This window comes from Nomascus leucogenys, chromosome 20 (genome assembly GCF_006542625.1).
Source record: "Nomascus leucogenys isolate Asia chromosome 20, Asia_NLE_v1, whole genome shotgun sequence".
Lineage (NCBI taxonomy): Eukaryota > Metazoa > Chordata > Mammalia > Primates > Hylobatidae > Nomascus > Nomascus leucogenys.
The window spans coordinates 39039502-39064246 of NC_044400.1; the positions used below are offsets into that span (position 1 = coordinate 39039502).

Here is a 24745-nt window from a genome sequence, read left to right on the forward strand (position 1 = left end):
GATGCTCTTGGCATGTCCAAAATTAGCAAGAAAGTCCTTGGGGTGAGAATAAGCATATGGTGTAGGGCCTCAGAGGCCAGGGATAGGAGTCTAGGATTTGTCTCAAGTGTGATACAAAGCTTTTGGAGAATAGTGAGCAGAAGATGGATTGATCTAATTTTATTTTTAAAATATTGCTCTGACAAATATAGAGGATATAGTCAATATATATCCTGATAGTAAGGAAAATGGATTATAGGACTAAGATTAGAAGAAGGACCATGATTTGGGAGGCCATTGCATGGTCCATGTAGTTAAGAGTAGCTTAGATTAGGATTATAGCCATGGAGGAGAGAGAAACAGTAAGATGTGGGATATATTTGAAAGCAAGATTAGCAAAGACTTGCTGATGCATTCAGTGTTGGGTGTAAGAAAAAGAGAAGATTCACCTGGGTTGGTTATAGTATTAAGTTACTGTAAACTGAATCCTGAATGCTTAAATACTGTGGCATACATGGTGAGCCTTCAATAAATGTTGGCTCAAACATCCAACTGAGAGTGTTAAATAGACCATTGAACTTAAGTCTGCAGCTCAGGGAAAGGATAGAGCTGGAGATACACATTTGGGGTCACCAGGGTATGGTGGGATTTAAAACCATTGGACTAGATGAAATCAAGGGAGTATGGAGTGAGAATAGACAGCTTAGAGTGAAGTTCCAGGGCATTTCAACATGGAGACTGAGAGCCAAAGAGGAGAACCCAGAAGAAAAGACTGAGAGGGAAAGGTCCATGAGATTGGAAGAAATTATGGAGCATGGCAAGACCTGGAAGCCAAGTGAAGAAAGTGTTTTAAGGCGGGAATCGACTAAAATATTGTTGACAAGTATTCAAAAACAGTAGAGTGTGAGAATGACCATTGGAGGTTTTGGGTGACCTTTTTAAGCCCTAAGCTGGAAACTGTAAGAGGTTCCCCTGGCATTTCTTCAAGTCACGTGCTCTTTCTTGGAGGAATCTCTTAGTCTTGGCTTCTTCTTCTTCTTTTTCACTTTTCCTCTTGCTCCTCTCTCTTCTTCATAGCTTTTCATTATCTTGCTCATTCTGTGAAGCAAGTAACTAACTCTGCCTGCCTTTAAAACTGAAGAAATTTTATGTTAAAGACTAGCCCCATTCAGGAATCATGAGCTATGCTTTCTGCAGCAATAATACTTATTTGCTAATCACTCAGGCTATTATATAAATGCCACTTATATGAATACATTGAGAGATGGGCATGAAAATGGCCATTATTTACATAAATAAAATGTTTTAAAATTACATGTGAATTTCACATGATAAACTAGAGTTTAAGATGCCAATAGCTCTTGAATTATAATTTTAGGAGAGAGAATGCTGCAGTTTGGAAAGTGGTGCTTGGCATCAACAATCTAGACCATCCATCAGTGTTCATGCAGACACGCTTTGTGAAGACCATCATCCTGCATCCCCGCTACAGTCAAGCAGTGGTGGACTATGACATCAGCATCGTTGAGCTGAGTGAAGACATCAATGAGACTGGCTACGTCCGGCCTGTCTGCTTGCCCAGCCCGGAGCAGTGGCTAGAGCCTGACACGTACTGCTATATCACAGGCTGGGGCCACATGGGCAGTAAAAGTAAGCCAGTGTATTAGTCCATTCTCATGCTGCTATAAGCACATACCTGAGATTGGGTAATTTATAAAGGAAATAAGTTTAATTGATTCACAGTTCTGCAGGGCTGGGGAGGCCTCAGGAAACTTACAATCATGGCGGAAGGGGAAGCAAACATGTCCTTCTTCACATGGCAGCAGCAAGGAGAAGTACTGAGCAAAAGGGGGAAAAGCCCCTTATAAAACCATCAGACCTCGTGAGAACTCACTATCAATGGGGTAACTGCCCCCCATGTTTCAATTACCTCCCACCAGCTCCCTCCCATTACACGTGGAGATTATGGGAGCTACAATTCAAGATGAGATTTGGGTGGGAACACAGCCAAACCATATCAGCCAGGATCTTCAGGAGCCTGAGAAACATTGTGTTCCTCAGTTGGGAGGCTGAGGCGGGAGGATTTCTTGAGCCTGGAAGGTGGAGGCGCAGTGTGCCAAGATCTCACCACTGCCTGGGTAACAGAATGAGACCCAGTACCTAGAACCAAAAGCTAGGTAGCTTTTGGCCATAATTTCCCCTTTTCTCTTACAAAAATATAGCCACAAATGGTAAATACTTAGCGATGTGTCACACTTCATCTGCTGTGCAAATCGTAGACATTAATGAACCATGGCATTTAAAACGGCCAAGCTCAGATGCAATCTCAAAAATCCCTCTCCACACTTCAGAATCTCTCTCTGGGGAGCTACTATTAATGTTTTGGAGCTTCCTTGTGGCAGGAGAAGACCTATCACTGAACTGTGCTTTGGACTCTCTCTATCTGCCTGCAGATAGCCCAATGATAGAGACAGTCACTGGGAATCTCTGCAGTCAAGCTGCATGGTCATATTTCCAATTCTATGTTATGATTTGGGCTTATCAACATCTGTAGTGCAACCTATAAGTCCTTCAAGAAAGTATATTGATTTGCTATTTGACTATTTAAATTGATTAAAATAGTTTGGCTCTGTAGATGACTTAACATATAAAACACATAGAAATTTAAAATATGTACTCTGTATTTACTCTCAACCCCTACAATGGACTCTCTCATTCAGTTTGAATTAATTTAGAATAATAATTGTTTGTTTGTTTATTTGTTTGTTTTTGAGATGGAGTCTCGCTCTGTCGCCCAGGCTGGAATGCAGTGGCACGATCTCGGCTCACTGCAACCTCCACCTCCCAGGTTCAAGTGATTCTCCTGCCTCATCCTCCCGAGTAGCTGGGATTACAGACATGTGCCATGACGCCTGGCTAATTTTTTTTTTTTTTTTTTTTGTATTTTTAGTAGAGACGGGGTTTCACCATGTTGGCCAAGCTAGTGTCAAACTCCTGACCTCAGGTAATCCACCCACCTGAGACTTAAAAAAAAGACAAAAAACTGTAAGTGCTGCCTACTCTGTCCATATCAAGTATAATGCCATGGCTTTCAAGAATAATAATGTGTATTGGCATTCTGTTATTGGCCTTAGAAATTGTATATTTGAAGGAATTTTTTCTTAAAATTTAGTCAGATAAGGTTTGAGTTACGTTGAGTTTCTTTTCTATTTCATCAATTACAGAATGGAAAGGAAATTCAATAGGCAGAAGTCAATGACTTTTTCAAAGAAACTCACATGTAACAATTTTGAAGGCAATGTTAGACATGCTGTCACCATTCCTATGCATCTGTTTTTTTTCAAAGCTATGATTAATTCTGTAATTTAAGAGCAGCATATGCTTGATATTGTTTCTGCTTCCTCCTACAATATCCATATTGAACTCAGAGCAATAGTGTAACATTTAAGCAAGATGGAATTCACATATTCACACTCCACACATGTAGTATAGCATGAATTGAGCCCAGGAGTTCAAGACCAGCCTGGGCAACATGGTGGAACTCTGTCTCTACAAAAAAAAAATTAGCTTCACATGGGGGTGTGTGCCTGTAGTCCCAGCTACTTGGGAGGCTGAGGTGGGAGGATTTCTTGAGCCTGGAAGGTGGAGGCTGCAGTGAGCAAGTGACCACTGCCTGGGTGACAGCATGAGACCCTGTATCAAAAAAAAAGCAAAGGTCTGCTGAATTCAGTCAGAAAGACCTGATTGATCTGACTATACAACTTTCAAGCTTACTATAAAATGGAAAAAAATAGCAACTACCTAACTCACAGGAGTATTGTAAAGATTAAAGGCAGTGAGACCCACTAGTGCCCAATAAATGTTAGCTATTATTCTTATTCTTTTGACAACCTATGAAACATCCGCTGTCTGCATCACATTGATTTTCCTAAAAATGGCTCTTTCTTCCAATAAGGTACCCAGTGATGCTTCACCGTCACTGTTTGAAAGAAGAACAGTGTGTATAATTTTGCAGAATGGCTAAACAGTGAAAGACTCACGCTGTCTTGCTTGAAGAAATCCATTGTCATTCTTCAAGAACTTTTAAGCAAGATGGAATTCACATATTCTCTCTGCCAATACCAAGGGATGGCTTTGTGCTTTTTGATATCTCTCTGTCATATCCTCTAGGGTTAGAGGTTCTTACATCAAGTAATGGCTGCTGGGGCACATATTGAGACATATTCTTTTCATCAACAATAGGACAACCCTTCCCTGTTAGATAGAACAGGTTTTCTCTACTTTAGCAGAGCAGGACTATCATGCCGAGTTGACGCCGAGCTGGCAGCCTCCTATCTGGCAGCCAGCAGAGCTCTGGCTTGATTTTTTTCTTTTCTTTGTAGTAGCTATTGTTTTGGTTGTAGCATATGGTAAGGATGAACCAACTTACTTAACCAGTCTGGGCCTCGGTTTCCCCATTAATAAAATAAAGGAGTTTCACTGGATAATTGCTATGAACGCTTCTAACTAAAAAATTCTGATTCCAAACCAGCCATGTCTTTAAAATGACATTTCAAGTAAAGAATATGCCTCTCTTGGTATAAAAATATTTATATTATATTTTCATTTCATATTTAGCCTCACTAGCCTCACTTTTGAGTCATTTTATCATCACATATATATTCTTGTTTTTTTAAAAATTCAGTGCCATTTAAGCTGCAAGAGGGAGAGGTCCGCATTATTTCTCTGGAACATTGTCAGTCCTACTTTGACATGAAGACCATCACCACTCGGATGATATGTGCTGGCTATGAGTTTGGCACAGTTGATTCATGCATGGTAAGTTGCCTTCTGGTTAACAAGGAGATTCAGTTCAACAATAACTTCAGTGGATTCCTATAAACTCATTATTACGTATGGCTCTTTGGAAACATTTTTTGAAAATCGTTTGTTGCCAAGTGTTTAATTATTAACAGCGCATTTTCCTGCAGCTGGTACACAAGCAATCCCCATAATTACACCCATCCTCTTTATTCAGGGTGCCTTCTACTATCTCATCTACTATATGGGGAACATCACCCTTGGTCAGCAACAGGAGAAAAACAATTTTTCCTGTTCATCTCATTCAACCATTTTAGTGGCTAGGATAAATGAGGTTCTAAGAGGAGCTGGTAGTAACCATGGCTTCCACCTGGCTGCCCCAGGGAAGCAGGGCAGGCATGAAAGGACATTGTCAGCCATTAGGGTGATGGCAGGAAGGCACACATCAACACCCCAACTTCCAGGGTGTGAGACAGGACTTCCTCTGTCTTAGGGGTCATCACGCTGGTGTTGTCTGGGCCCTCACTCGATGCCAGCATGTCCTCAAATGTCACTGAACTCAACCTTTAGATACTCAGGATTTATGGCCATGAGAGTTTGTAGAACATATTAACATAATAGTGTGGAGGTGCCTTTTTATTTTTACTTAATAGACACACATCGAACAGTATACTGGACTGGCTCCCAGGAAAGGAGGGAAAAGTGCAAGTGCTCAAATAAGCTTGTAACAAAAACTGGGGAAGACAGTTATTATACTATGCTGCTGTGAGGCACCTTTGTTATTTTACTGCTTTGGAGTAAATTGCCCCCTACAGTTTAGTAATGAAGAAAAGATACAACAGTGCTCTTAAGTACTAACTCAATTCAAATAAATTATATTTTTGATGATCCATTTTAGAATGGAAAAATCGGTGTATTGAAAATGGCTCTGTGGTGATTCCTTAGACAGTTGTCATGGGAAAGAGGGAGGCAGACAGCTCTCTTGGCATTTGGCTGAGACCACCCTCCTTTCTGCCTCATGGCCGCAAGTCATCCTGCTGAGGTGGGCAGTGGTAAAGGAATCCTTTCCTTCTCTACAGGAGGATGGGGTTTGATTTCCCAGGCCCAAAGTAGAGTGTTGTAGGAGGCAGCATGATGTGGGTGTGGGGCACAGGATTTGAAGGCTGAAAGATCTGGGTTGGAGGTCATCTCTGCCAGTAAGACCAGTATAACCCGGGGAAGTTACTTAACCTCTCCAGATAGCTTTCTCATGAGTAAAATGGGACTAATTCTATCCATGAGGATTAACTAAATTAATGTATTTGGAAGCCCATGTCTTTCACATATCTGTATATGATATCTGGCACATACTTAGCCATTCAATGAATAGTAATTACACCAATATTAACATCTATCAATTTAGTGCTTATTGTGTTTTGGGCTCTCTGCAAAACGCTTTCTAATAACTCATTTAATTATCACAATCAACCCATATGGCAGTATCTTTATTTTCCCTAAACGGATCAAGAATACAGGATGTTAAGTAATTTGCCCCAAATCAGCCAGCATGAAGGTGGTAGATTGAGGATATGAAACCAGGCAGTCTGGCAGCAGTGATTAATATAAATACATTTCTTCCTCTCTCCAATGTCATTTGGAGGTTTACCAAAAACTAGCACCTCTTGGCACATGTTCAAGATCATCTCTTGGCAGCTGCTAAAGGAGGGGAAGGGAGATGATTCCTTGACAGAGAGCTGAAGGCCCACAGACACAGGCACGGGCATGTTCTTATCATGACACCTAATAGGAACCAGGTCTTGCCAACTTCTTTAGTAGTGGGAGTTCAGTGGTGTGGGTATACTAAATGCATACCAGATACTCTCTAACACAACTTCAGGTAGAAAACAAAACAAACAAAACCTACTTTTTACTATATCAGAAGCAAATTTTTCTACTTAAACCTCTATTATATGACATATATTATTTTCCTTAATTGTATCAACAGGACATAATGAAGTGTGAGTTACTCCGTGACAATCTATAAACTAATACTGAAGTCAAATATAAATGTTGGTTTCAAGCCCAATATTACAAAGAGGACCAAAAGAACAGACCAGATCGGTTGTGCCTTTAGCTGTAGTCTCCCTTTCATTTTTAATTGCTTGCTTTTCACCTTTCATTTTGCACTTAATGGAGTGCCTACCTGACTCACTAAGCCTAACTCAAAACCTACATCTCAGGAAGGCACTTTTTATTCCTCTCCACCTGGAAGTCATCACTCATTCCTTTGACCTCCTCTTTCTAGCCATTAGATTTTGCTTTCATGTGAAGTTATTCTTGTTACCCAAGCTGACTTTTGGCTGCTCTGGGACAAAAACAGTGCCTTATTCGTTTGTTTATACACAAGCACAGAACTTTGCAAAGAGTAGATGCTAAATAATTATTTTACTAAATGTCTGATCTGGAAGTGAAAATGTGCTGACATTCTAAACACGTTCCATTTTAATCACCCTCTGACATAATAGTTCCACTTCAATAGCCGAGCATCTTATTTATTTTATATAAGGAGAGATCAAGAATGAAATACCCTATGTATATGAAATGTGTGAAAACAAATTTGTGAAAATAATTTGTGAAATGTTTCCAGGAAATTTTTCTTTTTTGTCTAAGCATTATATACATGTAACAAAGAAATTTTGCTTTAAAAAAAATTCAATTAGGCTCTTAGGCAGAAAAATTCAGCTCCTTGCAAGTTCTATGCTTATGATTTTGGCTTAGGGTATTGGAAAGTTACAAATTTAAAGATCATCACTTACACAAAAGCATACAGCACAACCAAAATTTTAATCTCTTTCTTCTTCCTCCTTTTTTTTTTTTTTTTGAGATGGAGTTTCACTCTGTCTCCCAGGCTGGAGTGCAGTGGTATGATCTCAGCTCACTGCAACCTCCAACTCCTGGGTTCAAGCAATTCTCCTGCTTCAGCCTCTGGAGTAGCTGGGATTACAGGTTTCCACCACCACACCTGGCTAATTTTTGTATTTTGAGTAGAGACAGGGTTTCATCATGTTGATCAAGTTGGTCTGGAACTCCTGACCTCAAGTCATCTGCCTGCCTCAGCCTCCCAAAGTGCTGGGATTACAGGTGTGAGCCAGCACACCAGGCCTAATTTCTCTTTCATAGCAATAATATTCACTAATATTCCTAAGAAGCAGGGTAGCCTAGTAGTTATAGAGTTGGAATCCTGTTACCAGACTGCCTGGATTCAAATCCAGCCTCTGCCAATGAATAAGTTATTTAACCTGTGCTTCTGTTTCATCATCTCCAAAACGGATATAATAAATAATATAAACTCTTAGGTATTTTGTAAAGATTAAATGAGCTAATATGTGGAAAATGTTTAGAAGTGGATCAAGAAACATTAGTCCTATGTTCTTCAACAATACCAAGTAGGAAGACCATAGATATGCTTCTAATTTTGAAAGTCTTTTAGGTCCAGGAGTATTTGGAACCTTCCACAATGAATTCACGTATTTACTTTTTTATTTTCCATGATATCAGCTCTTCTTTTTTGAGGCAGTGCAGAATACACCTTTGTTTTCAGATGTAGCAAGTATTGCTATCTCTAATGCCATAGCATTTTATCATTAACTATATTTGGGGGAAAAACAATATAATTTAGCTGGAATCCTTAAATATCATGAATGAAAATCCCTATATATATGAAATAAAATACAGGCTATTAATGATTCATTATAAATAATTTTAAGTGGTCTTATTTTGTATTCAACTATGCCAAATTAAAAAGTCCTAAGAACTATTAAGAAGTGTAGTAAGGGACCCCAAATTTTATTATACTTAATGTATTCATTCACAAAGCAAGAATCTTGAAAATAGATATTTTAGAATATGTTTGCAGTACTATGTGTGTGGGGAATCTTTATTCCATTTTGGGTACTTTCCACAGTCATAAGATAAGTCAAGCTTAAATTAGAATGAGGTCAATTTTGAGGTAATTAGTTCTGATACGTTTTAAAAACTTTATGACAAATTTTTATAAGTTCAGAAAATGCCTGAAAAAGGTAATTTCCTAGGGGAAAAATATAATTTTTTTCCCAAGCCACTCCACCCTTTTAATGATCAGAGTGTAAGATGTTTATTTGAAAGTTCTATTTTTACAGTGGAAAGCAGAATTCCTCCACAGGCTGACAAGGAAAGCTTTGTTGAAACTTTCCAAGTTGGTTAATCTGCGTTTAGCTTTATTGTATCCTCAGGATAGCATGGACACACATTACGGCCCTGAAATGCCAGTTCCTAACTCCCATCGTTACTCACTGCAGGGCGACAGCGGTGGGCCTCTTGTTTGTGAGAAGCCTGGAGGACGGTGGACATTATTTGGATTAACTTCATGGGGCTCCGTCTGCTTTTCCAAAGTCCTGGGGCCTGGCGTTTATAGTAATGTGTCATATTTTGTCGAATGGATTAAAAGACAGATTTACATCCAGACCTTTCTCCTAAACTAATTACAAGGATGATCAGAGACTTTTGCCAGCTACACTAAAAGAAAATGGCCTTCTTGACTGTGAAGAGCTTCCTGCAGAGAGCTGTACAGAAGCACTTTTCATGGACAGAAATGCTCAATCGTGCACTGCAAATTTGCATGTTTGTTTTGGACTGATTTTTTTCAACTTATTTTTTCACCTTCATTTTTCTGTTATTTCAAGTTCAATGAAAGACTTTACAAAAGCAAAGCAAAGCAAAGCAGACTTTGTTCTTTTGCCAGGCCTAACTGTGACTGCAGCACAAAATTATTGACTCTGGAGAGATTTAAAATCATGCAGGCGCTACAGTAACAGGTTTTGGAATGTTCTCTTTTATCCTATCACAAAAAAAGACATAGAGATTTAGGCTGATTAATTATCTCTGCCAGTTTTTGTTTCTCAAGCTCAGTGCATAGTGGTAAATTTCAGTGATAACATTGGAGACTTGCTTTTTTTTTATTCCCCACAATTTTTTTTTAATTACACTTCAAATTTTAGGGTACATGTGCACAATGTGCAGGTTAGTTACATATGTATACATGTGCCATGTTGGTGTGCTGAACCCAGTAACTTGTCATTTGATTTATTAAAAGCCAAGATAATTTACACGTTTAAAGTATTTACTATTACCCTTCTAATGTTTGCATAATTCTGAGAACTGATAAAAGACAGCAATAAAAGACCAATGTCATCCATTTAGGTAGCAAGACATATTGAATGCAAAGTTCTTTAGATATCAATATTAACACTTGACATTATAGGACCCCCATTCTAGATGTATATCAAGATCGTAATTTTATAGAAGAGTCTCTATAGAACTTTCCTCATAGCTGGGTTTGTTCAGGATATATAAGTTGGCTGATTGAGACTGCAACAACTAGATCTATACTTCTGGGCAATATTTTGTTTTACTTATGTGGCAAAGAACTGGATATTAAACTTTGCAAAAGAGAATTTAGACGAGAGATGCAATTTTTAAAAAAGAAAATTAATTTGTATCCCTCGTTTAATTAAATTTATTTTTCAGTTTTCTTGCGTTCATCCATACCAACAAAGTCATAAAAAGCACATTTTCGAGCACAGTAAAACTTTGCATGGAGGAAAACATTTTGTAACTTTCCTCCAAAGATGTTTAATATCTGGTTTCTTTTCATTGGTAATTAAAATTTTTGAAATGATTTTTAGCTCTAAGCCACTTTATGCAACTCAATTTCTGAAGCAATTAGTGGTAAAAAGTATTTTTCCCCACTAAAAACTTTAAAACACAAATCTTCATATGTACTTAATTTAGTTAGTCAGGCATCCATTTTGCCTTTTAAACAACTAGGATTCCCTACTAACCTCCACCAGCAACCTGGACTGCCTCAGCATTCCAAATAGATACTACTTGCAATTTTATACATGTATTTTTGTATCTTTTCTATGTGTAAACATATTTGAAATTCAAAAAGTTTTAGCAATTTCTATACTATTCATCTCCTGTCCTGCAGTGTGAAATCCAGCAACTGGATTGTGGTCATGATTGTATGAAAGTTCAAGAACATATGTCAGTTTTGTTACAGTTGTAGCTACATACTCAATGTATCAACTTTTAGCCTGCTCAACTCAGGCTCAGTGAAATATACATATTATACTTATTTTAAATAATTCTTAATACAAATAAAGTGGTAATGGTCTAATCACCTTTTTTCTTTTTGGCTGGATATGGGTGGCAAGTCCTAAGAAATTATTTCTGTTTCTATAACAGCATGCTGGCTGTTTACCAATCACAATTCACCCTGTTTACCAATCACAATTCACCTCCCTTAGATCTCACTCAAAGGTACATGCTCTTTTATTTTAGAGGATCAATGGCTCCTTGACTGGTCTGAAATTAGAGGTTGCTAATAGTCTCAGATTGGCCATTAAGTGTCCAATGGGAACTTTAGTCCTGGTAAGGGCACACAGATCTTTAACATCTAGAGTACGTTTTGGGAACTCAATACAATTATTTTATACATCTTTTGTAATAAGATTATATCCCAAAGTGTATATATTAATCAATGTTCTTATCTACTGAGAGCAGTGATATAATATTTGGTCCCCTCCAAATTTGGTGAAATACACTGAACACCAGATCACATCAGCTTGGGTAACTTTATGTGAAAGAGTTATTGACTTGTAAATGTGACCATTTAAAGGCTTCATACAGATCCCAACCTCTTTAGCCTAAGGTCTAGATTGTGTTTCAGAATTAAAAATTTTCCAAATTTTAAAAAGAAATACAGTTTAGCGTTCAGTAATGAAATATATTAATATTTTTGTAGCAAAGTATATGAAAGATTACATTAAGCAAAGTACATAAATAGCTTTATATTTGTTCAGGGCATAGAAGTTACGCCTAATTTATGAAAAATATTTCAGTTTTCAGAGGTTTGGAGATTTTGGAACTGTGGATACGAGATTGTGGCCCTGTAACGTTAGCACTCAGTATTTTCCTCTATTCATATGTACAGATAATTCAATTCTGAAAATTGAAAACTGTTCTTTTTCCTTAGTATTTTTGGATCATTCTTTGTCCTTAGATTCTAACCTTTTTATTTACAAGTGAACATATCTCTAAATTATTGTTTATCAGGAGACGACGATCTCAGAGAATGAATGCCAGCTGCTGTGAGGATAATAAATGATATGACATCAGTGATTTTCCATATAAGAAAAGGCATATTCTGGTAAAAGGCATGCTTTGTGACTTTCCTTCTAAGTTCAGGTACTAATTACAGTTGGATTTGGCAAATGTTTACAAGAGTGATGACCATTTTCCAGTATACATTATTTATGAAACAGTTTATTTATAAAAACAGTCATAAGAAAGCAGAAAGCAACTTCCATTAGCTGTGTGAGATTTTGAAAGTTCTAGAAATCAGCTTATGTAAAAGACTATTTGCAATAACAACAGAAGGCTACAAAAATGTCAGACCAAAATAGTAGGCAGAAGGTAGAAAACTAAACCCTGAGAATAATAGTCATTAAGAAGACCTTAATGTAGACATTGCATATGAGCATGGAGATTCAGGAAGGAAATTCTGGATGACTGGTGGCTGACAACTTTCAAATATAATAGAGATAGGATTTCAAAAGAACTTCAACAGGAATATATGATTTTATAGTAGCACCTGGCCTTACTTAGAATAAAGTAGTTTCTTTGTTACAACTAAAGCCGGCATACATGATTTGCAATAGCAGTAAACTTGCTATAGACATTCCTGTCCTCAGATGTATTTTAAAACCAAATTTTTCTAAGAACCTCATAGAAAACTCCAGAGAACAACTTGTATTAGTTTCTGTTTATGTCTCATATTTTAGAGACTCCAACACCTGAAAAGTCTCAGGGTATTGTAAAAACTATGAACCTTCAAGTGGTCTCTGGAAGATTGTTTTGAAATTGATTGTATCACTTTGATCAGGCTATTGTCAGTTTTAAAATACAGGAAATTGCCCAATGGGCTACAGGCTGAGCTGATGTCTGCCTGACCTATGGCTTCAGTTTCCTAACTGACAACATCTATACAGAGGCAGATCTCATAAAAGGTCTTCTCTTGATTGGAACCTGACAGAGGAATGCATTCCTGGTCCCTGATGAAACCCTAGAATCCCTCTTTCCCCTTTCCAATGAAGGCTCCACCTCAGGAAAACATTGAAATGAGCAGAGAGGTATGCCTACATCTTCAGCCAGAAGACCAAAAGCATCTTCCCACAGGAAATAAAAAGCTATCAATAGGCACTAACTGTATTTTAAGCAGTATAATTATACCCTATTTTAGGTACCTTGTTGTTTAAAAGGCTGTTGGGATTTTATCTGTAAATTAACCATCTACAACGTTTTTTCCATATTTCCTCTGAGTCCTAACCAATGTATTAAAAACTACTTTTTTCTTAATAAAAAATATTCCGATTGGAGCCTGACCATTTAAAGCATTTCCCTAGAATATAAGATCTCCTAGTAAAATAAATATATCTCAAATGACTCCCCTTGAAAATATTTGAATTTCTAAGAGAATGAAAATGCTTTTACAAAATCCAAAAAGTTTTACAAAAGCATTTGGCTCTGAATTAAATATTTCACTTCCTTAAACTCTGTCTAGGTCAAACTCTAGCCCTCTATCACAAATGTACATACAAACATACAGTAATGGTCATCATGTCAGCTCTTCCAAGCCTAGTAAAATGCTCATGTCCCTTATGGAAAAACAAGTCATTCTTGCTTGGAGAGATACCTCTTCAAAATCCCTCTTCCAACCTTGAAAGAATGCTTGCAACTCCAAGGAGGGCATCTAGCTTTCTTTATCTTTGGAGGGTCCAGCCATCTCAAAGGCCTTAGTTTCAGAGTAGCCTTGATCTAAAGCAGTTTCACACAGAGAAAAGTTTCCTTGCTCAATAGCACATGAAGTTGCTGACTTCATTGCAAATACAGCAGAAGGGCCAGGCATGGGTCTTCTTCCTGACTTGCCAGCTGATTGGTTAGCATACTTTGATGTCGCTTGATTCATCTTTCCAGCCCCTCTCCACTTCTTGAGAGCTTTAGTCCTCTCCTCTGGAGTTAGTCTGTCAAAGTGCTTGGCTCTCAGAATTGGAGATGGAAACAGGGATCCCTGAAGAACTCTGTATACAAACCTAGGTGACAAGGAACATCATTAGAATTAAATTCATCTCAAATGCATTATGGAAAACCCCCCCAAATACTAACCAATTAAAAAAGTGAAAGGGTCTGGTGGCCGCTTGGCTCCTGAAATAATGGGGAGGGTAACTGAACTCTAATACAAAGTGGAGATAAAACAATATTAAATAAATTAATATTTGTAAAGCAATTAGAAAACAGTAATTGCCATATAAGTGTTTATTAAAAAACAAAACTAAATAACATCTATAAAAGTAGAGATAAAAATAGTTGCTACATAGGTTTAATGTTAGGTTAAATGAGACAATACATACAAAGCAGGCAGAGTGCTAACACATAGTGTTAAAAATGCTATTTGTACCAGTTTCCTATGGCTATTGTAACCAAGTACCACAAACGTGTCCCTTTCTAGACTAAGCTGGCAGTGTTTCTTCTGGTATAACATTCTCAAAAGTCTTGTGACTCTCCTATGTATGTCACTTGGATTTATGCCACTAGATAAGAGATCTGCCACCACAGATCTTTCCTGTATAACCTCATTTCTTTTCCTGGTTACTACTGCAATGGTTGAGGAGATCTAGGAATCACATAACTAATCTCTTCAGCACTAGCAGAAAGGTTGTCCAGCTATGCTCTCAGACGTCTCTCCAGAGCATACTACTAACAGTCAATCTCCTAATTTTAGCAACTTTTGCAATCTGAATAGACTGAGAATTTCCTAAACCAAGTTCTTTATGACTTAGCAGTTTTCCCTTCAGTCTCTTTTCTCTCACATTTTACTATAAGCAGTAAATCAGGACACACCTTTGACACTTTGCTTAGAAACCTCCTCAGCCAAATATCCAAGTTCATTGCTTACAAATTCCGCTTTCCATATTACTGTAGAACACAATTTAGCTAATTTTTCTGCCAGTCTTTGAAAGATCCACTTCCCTCAAATTCCCAAGCATGTTCCTCATTTTCTTCTGAGTCCTCATCAGTGTACTTGAAAATTCATATTTCTAGCAACTTTCTGTGTATGATGATATATGTATTCTCTACATCTGATGATACAGGCTTTCTCTGACTTCTTCATTTTCTTCTGAAACCTCACCAACAGTAACTTAATTTTTCAGGAATGCAAGATTGTTTTCATATTATAAAAGCAATTAATGTAATTTACTACACTAACAGTATAACAAAGAAAATCTTATCTCAATGGATACACAAATATATACATGTTTTAAATGTGAAAAGGAATAGAATGGAACTTCTTTAAGCTGGTTAATGGTATAGTCATAAAATTCTATATAAAACATCATAATTAATAGGGAAATATGGAAACCTTTCCTTCTGGGATCAGAAACAAGACAAGCTTCCCTAGCCAGGTCAATAAGAAAAATTAAGTGCCTATGTATTGGAAAGAAAGAAACACACTGGTTATTATTTGCTAATGGCATTACTGTATATGTAGAAAATCTAAAATAAAATATTGGAACTAATAAGTAAATGTAGCTATCAAGATCACTGGTTACAACTTTAACGTCCATATTTCTACCAAGAGCCTGTGTAAGGAAGTCTAGGAGGATTTTTCTATTATGTGCCAACATTCACCCTGCCTCTGCCCATTATCCAGTTTCAAAGCCACTTCCACAGTTTTAGGCATTTGTTATAGCAGAAACCTATTCTGAGTACCCAAATCTGTATTAGTTTCCTATGACTGCTATACCACGTTATTACAAACTTGGTAGCTTAGAATTACAAAAATTATTCTCTCAATGTTTTCAAGGCAAAAAATTATGAAATTAGCTTCACTGGGCCAAAATCAAGGTATTGGAAAGGGCGTGCTCCCTCTGGACCCTCTAGTAGAGAATCTATTCCTTGCCTCTTCCAGCTTCTGGTGGCTTCTGACATTTCTTGGCTTGTGGCTAAGGAATCCATGATCCCATAGTCATAGTGCCTTCTCCTCTTCTGTGTCAAATCTCCCTCTGCCTCTTTCTTATAAGGACACTTGTGGTTACAGTTAGGATCCACCTGGATAACTAATCTCTTTGTCTCTAGATCCATAATGTAACCACTTATGCAAAGTTCTTTTCTTGCCACATAAGATAAAATTTACAGGTTACAGGGATTAGGACATGGAAATCGTTTAGGGAGTCATTTTTTAGCTTACCACAATAATATTAGAACTATACTTTTTTTTTTGAGACGGAGTCTTGCTCTGTCGCCCAGGCTGGAGTGCAGTGGTGCAATCTTGGCTCACTGCAAGCTCCGCTTCCCGGGTTCACGCCATTCTCCTGCCTCAGCCTCTCCGAGTAGCTGGGACTACAGGCGCCCGCCACCAAGCCCGGCTAATTTTTTGTATTTTTAGTAGAGACGGGGTTTCACTGTGGTCTCGATCTCCTGACTTTGTGATCCGCCTGCCTTGGCCTTCCAAAGTGCTGGGATTACAAGCGTGAGCCACCGCGCCCGGCCCAGAACTATACTGTTAAAGGCCCAGAATTTTTAAAGCTAAAACCTTAAAGTAATTGTTTTTTCAGAAATTCTGTAAGTTCATCTTGTCAGTTTTTAATCTGGAAGCTGGCGATAGCAGTGAGCACTATAGAACTATCTTAGTTTCACAGTGATATTGTTATATATAAGTACCATTGAGTAACTCAGATGGGTTTTCTTATGCATTTCTGGAAGAGACATTCATCAGCAACAAAGGATTGTGTCCACTGTGCCATATGATACAGTTACAGATCAGAGCAGGCAAACTTTTTCTGTAAAGGGCTGGATAGTAATATTTTAGGCATTGGGAGCCAGACAAACTTTGTTAGAACTATTCAGTTCTGCTGTTGTATTGCAAAAGCAGCCATAGATCATATATAAGTGAGTATGGCTATATTCTAACAAAGTTTTATTTACAAAATTAGACAGTAGGCCAAATTTGGCCTGTTTGCCACAGTTTGCTGATGCTGTTATAGAATAACACGAACTTACCATTATGACTCTCATTTATGTTTAAAAAAGCAGAACAACTATTTGTTATAATATTTTCAGCTAAACAGATTTTGTGAAACTGCAGAGATGATGCGTTCTGAGTTCCAAGAATCTATATATTAAAAACCCATGTATTCTTCTTAGTCATTTCCATCCCATACAATACTATAAATCAGATTAAACTAGAACTGGGGGAATAACTGAACTCAGATAAGGGAGGAAAGTTGAAAAGTGTTCAGTGCTTACAGATTGTAGTAGAGACTGTTACTTGTCCCTCAACACCCAGTCTCCCTTTCTTCCTTTTGGAAACTCCAAGATTTTAGCCACTCAGTTACAATGTACATATGTAGGTTCATGCCACTACATGAAAAACAAACAAACAAACAAAAATATAAAAACAAAGCTGCTTGCCCTCTACTTTCCCATTCCTGTATACAGGGGCAAGCAGGGCTGAAGATCAGCTGAGGAGTCACCTTCCGTCATGAGATGAGGGCTGCTATGGTTGGAATGTTTATTCCCTCCAAAACTCATGTTGAAATTTAGCGGCTGTTTTTACAATATTAAGAGATAGGACCTTTAAGAGGTGATAAGGCAGAGCCCTCCTGAGTGAGATTAATGCCATTATAAGAGGGCGCGTTCGATCGCCTTTTGCCTCTTTGCCCTTCCACCATCTGAAGGTGCAGTGTTCAAGGTGCCATCTTGGAATCGGGATTATCAAATCTTCTGGTGGCTTGACATTAGACTTTTCAGCCTCCAAAACTGTGAGCCAATAAATTTCCGTTTATAAGTTACCTGTGGTATTCCACTGTGGCAGCACGAAATGGACCCAAACAAGGGCCTGACCCTTGGGAGACAGCAAAGTAAAAAGATAGAGAAAAGGATCTAAGTCCTTAGATAACCCTGTGAAGCAAAGCTACCCTATCCCTGTAAACTGTCAACCAGATAAACTTTTTCATGAGAGATAAATCAGTCTCTCGGTTTGCTTAAGCCACTTTTGTTCTCTGATAAAAGAGTTAAAAACCAATATTTTAACTAGGACACAAATTGACTTTCTCACTACTAAACAGGGTGACCTGCCAACCATTCTTAGTAGTGTGGTTGCTTGAAGGATTCCTAGCCTATGATTCCATTTATTCTCTCAATGATAAAATAAATACCATACCTGGGCAGAAGAGCAATGGACGTTGTGAGTATACAAACTAAGTAGAATACTGGATCCAGCATGTGCTCCTGCATAATCCAGTAAGGGTTGGATGGTGGGTTGCAAGTCACACACATGGCTCCAAAAACTATGACAAATAAAAAATAAGACAAGATGCTACCAATGATGACCAGCAAGTGAATCCAAGTCTGTAAGACAAGAAGAGCAGAGGAAATGAATGCTCTGTCACTGATACGGTATTGCCACCTGGACAAATCTGCTCCATTAAAGAGACAACACATCTAAGCACTGGATGAATGGTGTAACAAACCTTAACAAACAAAATATAAGATATCAAGGAGATGGGAGTATTTTTTGTAAATGAATTACATCACTGTTTGAATTCTGTAAAACTAAAGTAAATCAAATGCCAAAAGGGAATTCTGTTGACTAGTTTATTCTATACTATCCATGCACCAAGAGGTGTCTGGATCTTCTCTTTAATTTTTTTCATATAGTTACTCATTGGTCTGTTTCCTTGTTAATGTAATACCTTAACCCAGTGAACCTCAAACTGAAGCCACTCAAATAGGCATTAGACAGTACTGTTGATCACGAATACCGTCATTCTCCTGCCTGAGTAAGTGTTCAGGTGGATCACATTTCCACGCTCCCTTGAAATTAAGCATGCCCATATGTCTTGCTTTGACTAATAAAATGTGAGTACACGGGGTATGTAAAACTTTCCAGTTAGAAGCATGTAAGAGCTGGTCCGCAATTTTCTAAGCTGTCTCCTTTCCTTCCATACTGACCAAGAAGTTCTCTCAGAGGACGGTTGCTTCTACAGCTGTCTGGAATATCAGCCAACTTTATATGAGCAAGAAGTAAATGTTTGCATGCCATACCACAGCCTAGCTACTTTCATATTCATGTATATCTTGCAGTATTATTTTTCTTTTTCTCTTTTTTTTTTTTTTTGAGATGGAGTCTCGCTCTGTCGCCCAGGCTGGAGTGCAGTGGCGCAATCGCAGCTCACTGCAAGCTCCGCCTCCCGGGTTCACGCCATTCTCCTGCCTCAGCCTCTCCGAGTAGCTGGGACTACAGGCGCCCGCCACCACGCCCGGCTAATTTTTTTTTTTTTATTTTTTAGTAGAGATGGGGTTTCACCGTGGTCTCGATCTCCTGACCTCGTGATCCGCCTGCCTTGGCCTCCCAGAGTGCTGGGATTACAAGCGTGAGCCACCGCGCCCGGCTGCAGTATTATTTTTCTTAACATTGGTTCACTAATTAAGTAACTTTATCTAGAAAGAAAAGTACGATGAGATATCATCTCACCCCAGTTACAATGGCTTGTATCCAAAAGACAGGCAATGACAAACACTGGTTAGGATGTGGAGAAAAGGGAACCCTTGTACATTGTTGGTGGGAATGTAAATTAGTACAACCACTATGGAGAACAGTTTGGAGGTTCCTCGAAAAACTAAAAATTGAGCTACTGTATGATCCACCAATCCCACTGTTGGTTGTACCCGAAAAAGAAAGGAAATCAGTATATCAAAGAGATATCTGCACTCCTATGTTTGCTGCAGCACTGTTTACAATAGCCAAGGTTTGGAAGCAACCTAAGTGTTCATCGACAGATGAATGGATAAAGAAACTGTGGTATACTACACAATGGAGTACTATTCAGCCATAAAAAAGGAATGAGATTCTATCCCTTACAACAACATGGATGGAACTAGAGGTCATTACGTTAAATGAAATAAGGCAGGCACAGAAAGACAAATACTGCATGTTCTCACTTATTCGTGGGATCTAAAAATCAAATCAACTGAACTCATGGACATAGAAAGTAGAAGGATGGTTATCAGAGCCTGGGAAGGGTAGTGGAGGTATCAGGGGAGGTGGGGATGGTTAATGGGTACAAAAGAAAATTAGAAAGGATGACTAAGATCTACTATTTGATAGCATAATGGGATGACTATAGTCAATAATAATTGTATATTTTAAAATAACTTAAAGGATCTATTACGATTGTTTGTAACTCAAAGGATAAATGCTTGAAGGGATGGATACCCCATTCTCCATGATGTGCTTATTTCACATTGCATCCCTGTATAAAACATCTCATGTACATAATAAATATATATACTTACTGTGTACCCATAAAAATTTTAGAAATAAAAAAAGAAATTTAAATTCAAAAAGGAAGAAAAGTATATGCCTACTTTAAATGTATGAGGTTGGTGCAAAAATAATTGCGTTTTTTTGGCACCAACTTCGTAATATTAATATTCTCTGTTATAAAAGAGCTGAGTCTGGGGTTTGATTAATCTTTGTTATAAAGAGAAATTAGCAAGAATTACTGTGATACCACATAATAGCATCAAATGAGATACCTCTTTGATATAATCAGAAGTATGAAAAGAGAATTACCTTCACATTATGTAGTATTTAGTGTTATTTAGTGCAGTATACAGTACTACCTAAAATCATGGTGTGTACTATTGGTGGCACATATCATGCTTTTTAGGGAAACACTGCTTTTATTAATCTCTTTTATTTTCTAGGGCTATAATTTTCAAATAAGATTAGACTTTCTTCTTTTCTCTCCTAATCTTGCAAAGTATTTCCCCATGGCAGATATCTTCACAAGAGTCACACAGACTGCTTATTTTTTAATAAAATGTACAAACAACTAGAAAAATGTTAGCTAACTCCTGCATTAACGTCTTCATGCTGCTAAAACAATAATTCCTTTTTTTTCTTTCTCAAATGTCTTTCCTTCTATTTGAGCCATTTTGTTCCAATTTTTTGTCTCTTAAAACATGCTTTGGCCAGGCTCAGTGGCTCACGCCTGTAATCCCAGCACTTTGGGAGGCTGAGGCGGGCGGATCACGAGGTCAGGAGATCGAGACCATCCTGGCTAAGATGGTGAAACCCCGTCTCTACTAAAAATACAAAAACAAAATTAGCGGGGCGTGGTGGTGGGCGCCTGTAGTCCCAGCTACTCGGGAGGCTGAGGCAGAAGAATGGCATGAATCCGGGAGGTGGAGCTTGCAGTGAGCTGAGATAGTGCCACTGCACTCCAGCCTGGGCAACAGAGCAAGACTCTGTCTCAAAAACAACAACAACAACAAAAACAAACAAACAAAAAACAACAAAAAAACATGCTTTTGGCAAGTGAGATAGTGACTTCATAGAGTTTATACATTTAAGTTAATTGATACAAAGAAGTGAAAGTCAAAGAATACTGGGTAAAAACCAACAGGGAAGTGGGAGGTGGCAATGAGATGGTGAATAAGAGCATGAAGGGAAAGAGTTTTACACTTTCAGAATGGCTGGCTGTTACTAACAAGAGACCTGCAGGGCCAGGATCTCTAGCCACGCATCCTCCAGCATAAGAAACAATTCTCTAATGATGCATCCTTTAAACAGCAGTCTCTGTTTATCTTTGACTCTAGCTTTCACGCCCTTTCTTGGTGAGGACACCCAGCATTGTATGCAGTCTCAGCAAAATATTCCTCCCCTAACCAAAGCCTGTGACTGAAGCTAGGGAAATAGGATTCCATCACAAGAGAGTAGACTTGGAGCACAGTGGGGCAAGAGCAGAAAGAAAATGAATGGAGCCAGTTCAGACCAGAGGACCATCCTGACAAGCCTGACCATTAGTTTCTACTCTGTGCATCTCCAGAGTCACTCTGGTTTCTCAGATATTTTTGCATTTCTTTATTTTGTTCTATCATGGTTCTTCATTATATTTTTTAATAACTTTTCTATTTTTTCAGGTTATTCAGATGATGTTGCTCATAATCAGTGAACCCAAACTGATACACTTTATGTGTTAAATCCTCTGGCACACTAATAAATGTCAGAACCTGTGGCATTTTCTCAGGTGGCCACCAAAAGTACCAATGCAATTGCTTAAAAATTGAATAGGTATGAAAACAATCCCAAATATTTCAGTTCTAGAATTTCCTTTACTCTACTCATCTGGTATTTGCAGATATTAACCTTTTACTACATTTTAGCTTGTAAGATTTTGTTATAGATGATTATAAGCAAAGCAAATAATGTCCAAAATAATCAGCCCTACTTTAGAAATGGTTATAAATAATTTTGTAATATAACTTCATATATTTTAAACTATAACCTTATTCAGCTATTTCCTATTTAAAATTCATATGTTATCAGGATGGTAAACTGAACCCCAAAACTGGTTATTTAATCATTTATTTATCCATTCAAATATTTTTTAAGCACCTGCTGTGTGCCACTCTTGTCCTTTAACACTGGTATACAGCAGCGAACAAAATAGGCATGAACCCTACCCTCACGGAGAGCACAGTCTAATGCGGAAGATAAATATGAATAAGACAATCACATTTTTTTGTTTTTAGAGACAGGGTTTCTCTCTGTTTCCCAAGCTGGAGTGCAGTGACATGATCATAGCTTACTGCAGCCTCCAACTATTGGGCTTAAGTGACCCTCCTCCTCAGTCTCCCAAGTGGCTGAGACTGCTGGCAGGTGCCATGACACACAGTGAGTTTTGTTATTTTTTGTAGAGACAGCGTCTCACTATGTTGCCCAGGCTGGTCTTGAACTCTTAGCTTCATGTGATCCTCCCACCTCAGCCTCCCAAAGCTCTGGAATTACAGGTGTGTCACTGCACCTGGTCTGAGATAATCACATAATTAAATAAATAATTATAAATTATGATTAGAGTTATGAGTAAAAGCAAGAGAATGATATCTGAGAATGGGTGGTTAGGGAAAGGCTGTTGGGGGAAATTACATTTTTGATGAAATTTAAAATAACATTTGAGTTGGGTGAAGTGCAGGGATACAAGGGGGACTGAAAATTACCTCCGTTAAAAGATATGTTAAGTGCCGAGATTCTGATGTGGTAATCAGTTCAACGTATTGAAGAAACTGAAAGAGGGATAAGGTGGTTCCAGCCCATGAATATGAGGAAATGAGGTTGAAGAGAGAAGTACAGCATCACTGCACCATCTTAGGGCTTTCATATTTTATTCCAAGTACAATGGGAAACCACTGAAGGGTTTTACCCAAAGGAGAGCCAAAAAAGATTTTTTCTATTATGAGGAAGGCATAAAATCATCCCTAAAATCACTGTACCAGGACTATGATACACCTTTTTTCATTTTTACTGAAAGTAATCAGCTTGGTCTTGAAGAATGAAGGTTAAATATCCCTCCAGTCTGTCTCACATCTCCATGAACCCTCCACCACTGATACTACCAAAGGGAGCAAGGCAGGTATTTTCCACCATCCCCAGCTACACATCAACCTCAGCATAATGGCATTCAATGATCACCCAGAGTAGCTGTGATCACCCTTCTCCCATAGATTCATTACTCTTCTCATGACCACTTATCTTCAGGGTCACTGCTAATAGAAGACATATCCCTAAGCATAAAAGATTTCAGGCTACTTCAGAGGCAAGAAAACCACTCACCAAACTCTTGCTTTCAATGACCAGATGGAGGAGAATGATGAACAGCGCAGCTGTGTTCAGGGGGTTTCCAAATGCAAAGATGTCAATATCTGAGCCCTGGTAGGTCTACAAAGAGAGGACATTAGATGATCCTGGAGAGTTGTGCAACTTGGTGTGGGTAACATCACTTTATCTACAGCTCAGCCAAGGCTTGAGTCCCTTCTACAAGGTCCCTGTGAACTGGCCATTTAAAATAAACTTGAACATTTTCACAAGTAAAAGACTGACTCTCTCCCAGACAGGGCATCTAATCTTCAGTTTTTTTCAACTGGAATTCCTCTTTATTCTGAATCATAATTGATCCTCCTGGAACCTCTTACTCACATTTCTAGCTTTTCAAGGTATAGAGAAATGTGTTCTATTTAATAGAGCTACAAATCTTTGAGGCAGCTATTATAACTATCTTTCTTAGGAAAATATACCCTCCTTTCCTATATGTTTTCAAGTCCTTATACTATTCCTCTCATGACACAATTTTCTCATGTTTCACCATCATCTTCATTCTATTCTGAATATACTTCAGATTGCCTTGTTTATATTTCTCCTGAAGTACAGTATAGCCAGAAAACTCTAGCAAGGCTAATTCAAATGATTTTATTTGAATAAAGAATAAAAATTGTCAATTTAGAAATGATCATCTTTTTCATTCTTAATACTGTGCTTCTATTAACACCACCCATGATAAAACAGTTGTTTTCTTTAGGAGAAGGGTGTACGTGGATGAGCAGCTACACAATGCTGCTTTGTGTGTGGTGTTAGCCTAAATTGTCTAAAATTAAAGTTCATACGTTCTTTGCTTTGTTACACTTCTTCCATTCTTTACCTGCAAAACAGGTTTTACAGTTTTAGAGACACTACTCATGGAATCTTAAATTTAATGCTCTGAATACCATTTGAGTAGAATTAGCCCAGCACTCACTATTCTGGCATTGCCTCTCTGATTTTTTTAGACAAGGTCTCACTCTGTTGTCTAGGCTGGAGTGCAGTGGCACAATCACAGTTCACTGCAGCCTAGACCTCCTGGGCTCAAGCAATCCTCCTACCTCAGCCTCCCAAATAGCTGGGGCCACAGGTCCACAGCACTACACTCAGCTAATTTTTAAATTTTTTGTAGAGACGGTGGCCTATTTTGCGCAAGCTGGTTTCAAACTCCTCAACTCAAGCAATCCA

The 24745-nt window shown here is 38.2% G+C and overlaps 2 protein-coding genes across 5 annotated transcripts in view; one reads left to right on the forward strand and one right to left on the reverse strand.

Moving 5' to 3' along the window:
* CORIN (corin, serine peptidase) overlaps positions 1–10975 on the forward strand; it is a 251914-nt gene extending 240939 nt beyond the window's left edge. For 2 of the 4 annotated variants that reach the window (XM_012499842.2, XM_003258417.4), the window contains 3 exons: positions 1358–1629; positions 4664–4797; positions 9096–10975. In XM_012499842.2, coding sequence (XP_012355296.1) covers positions 1358–1629; positions 4664–4797; positions 9096–9278 — 589 coding nt within the window. In that variant the 3' untranslated portion in view covers positions 9279–10975. The remainder of the gene's footprint in view (positions 1–1357; positions 1630–4663; positions 4798–9095) is intronic. The other 2 variants (XM_012499841.1, XM_012499843.2) reach the window with 2 other exon arrangements.
* Positions 10976–12093: 1118 nt separating this feature from the next.
* ATP10D (ATPase phospholipid transporting 10D (putative)) overlaps positions 12094–24745 on the reverse strand; it is a 78596-nt gene continuing 65944 nt past the window's right edge. Inside the window, exons 20-22 of the mRNA XM_030800929.1 lie at positions 23537–23641; positions 18080–18267; positions 12094–13949 (exon numbers count right to left, since the gene is read on the reverse strand). Of these exons, the coding sequence (XP_030656789.1) occupies positions 13610–13949; positions 18080–18267; positions 23537–23641 (633 nt within the window). The 3' untranslated portion in view covers positions 12094–13609. The remainder of the gene's footprint in view (positions 13950–18079; positions 18268–23536; positions 23642–24745) is intronic.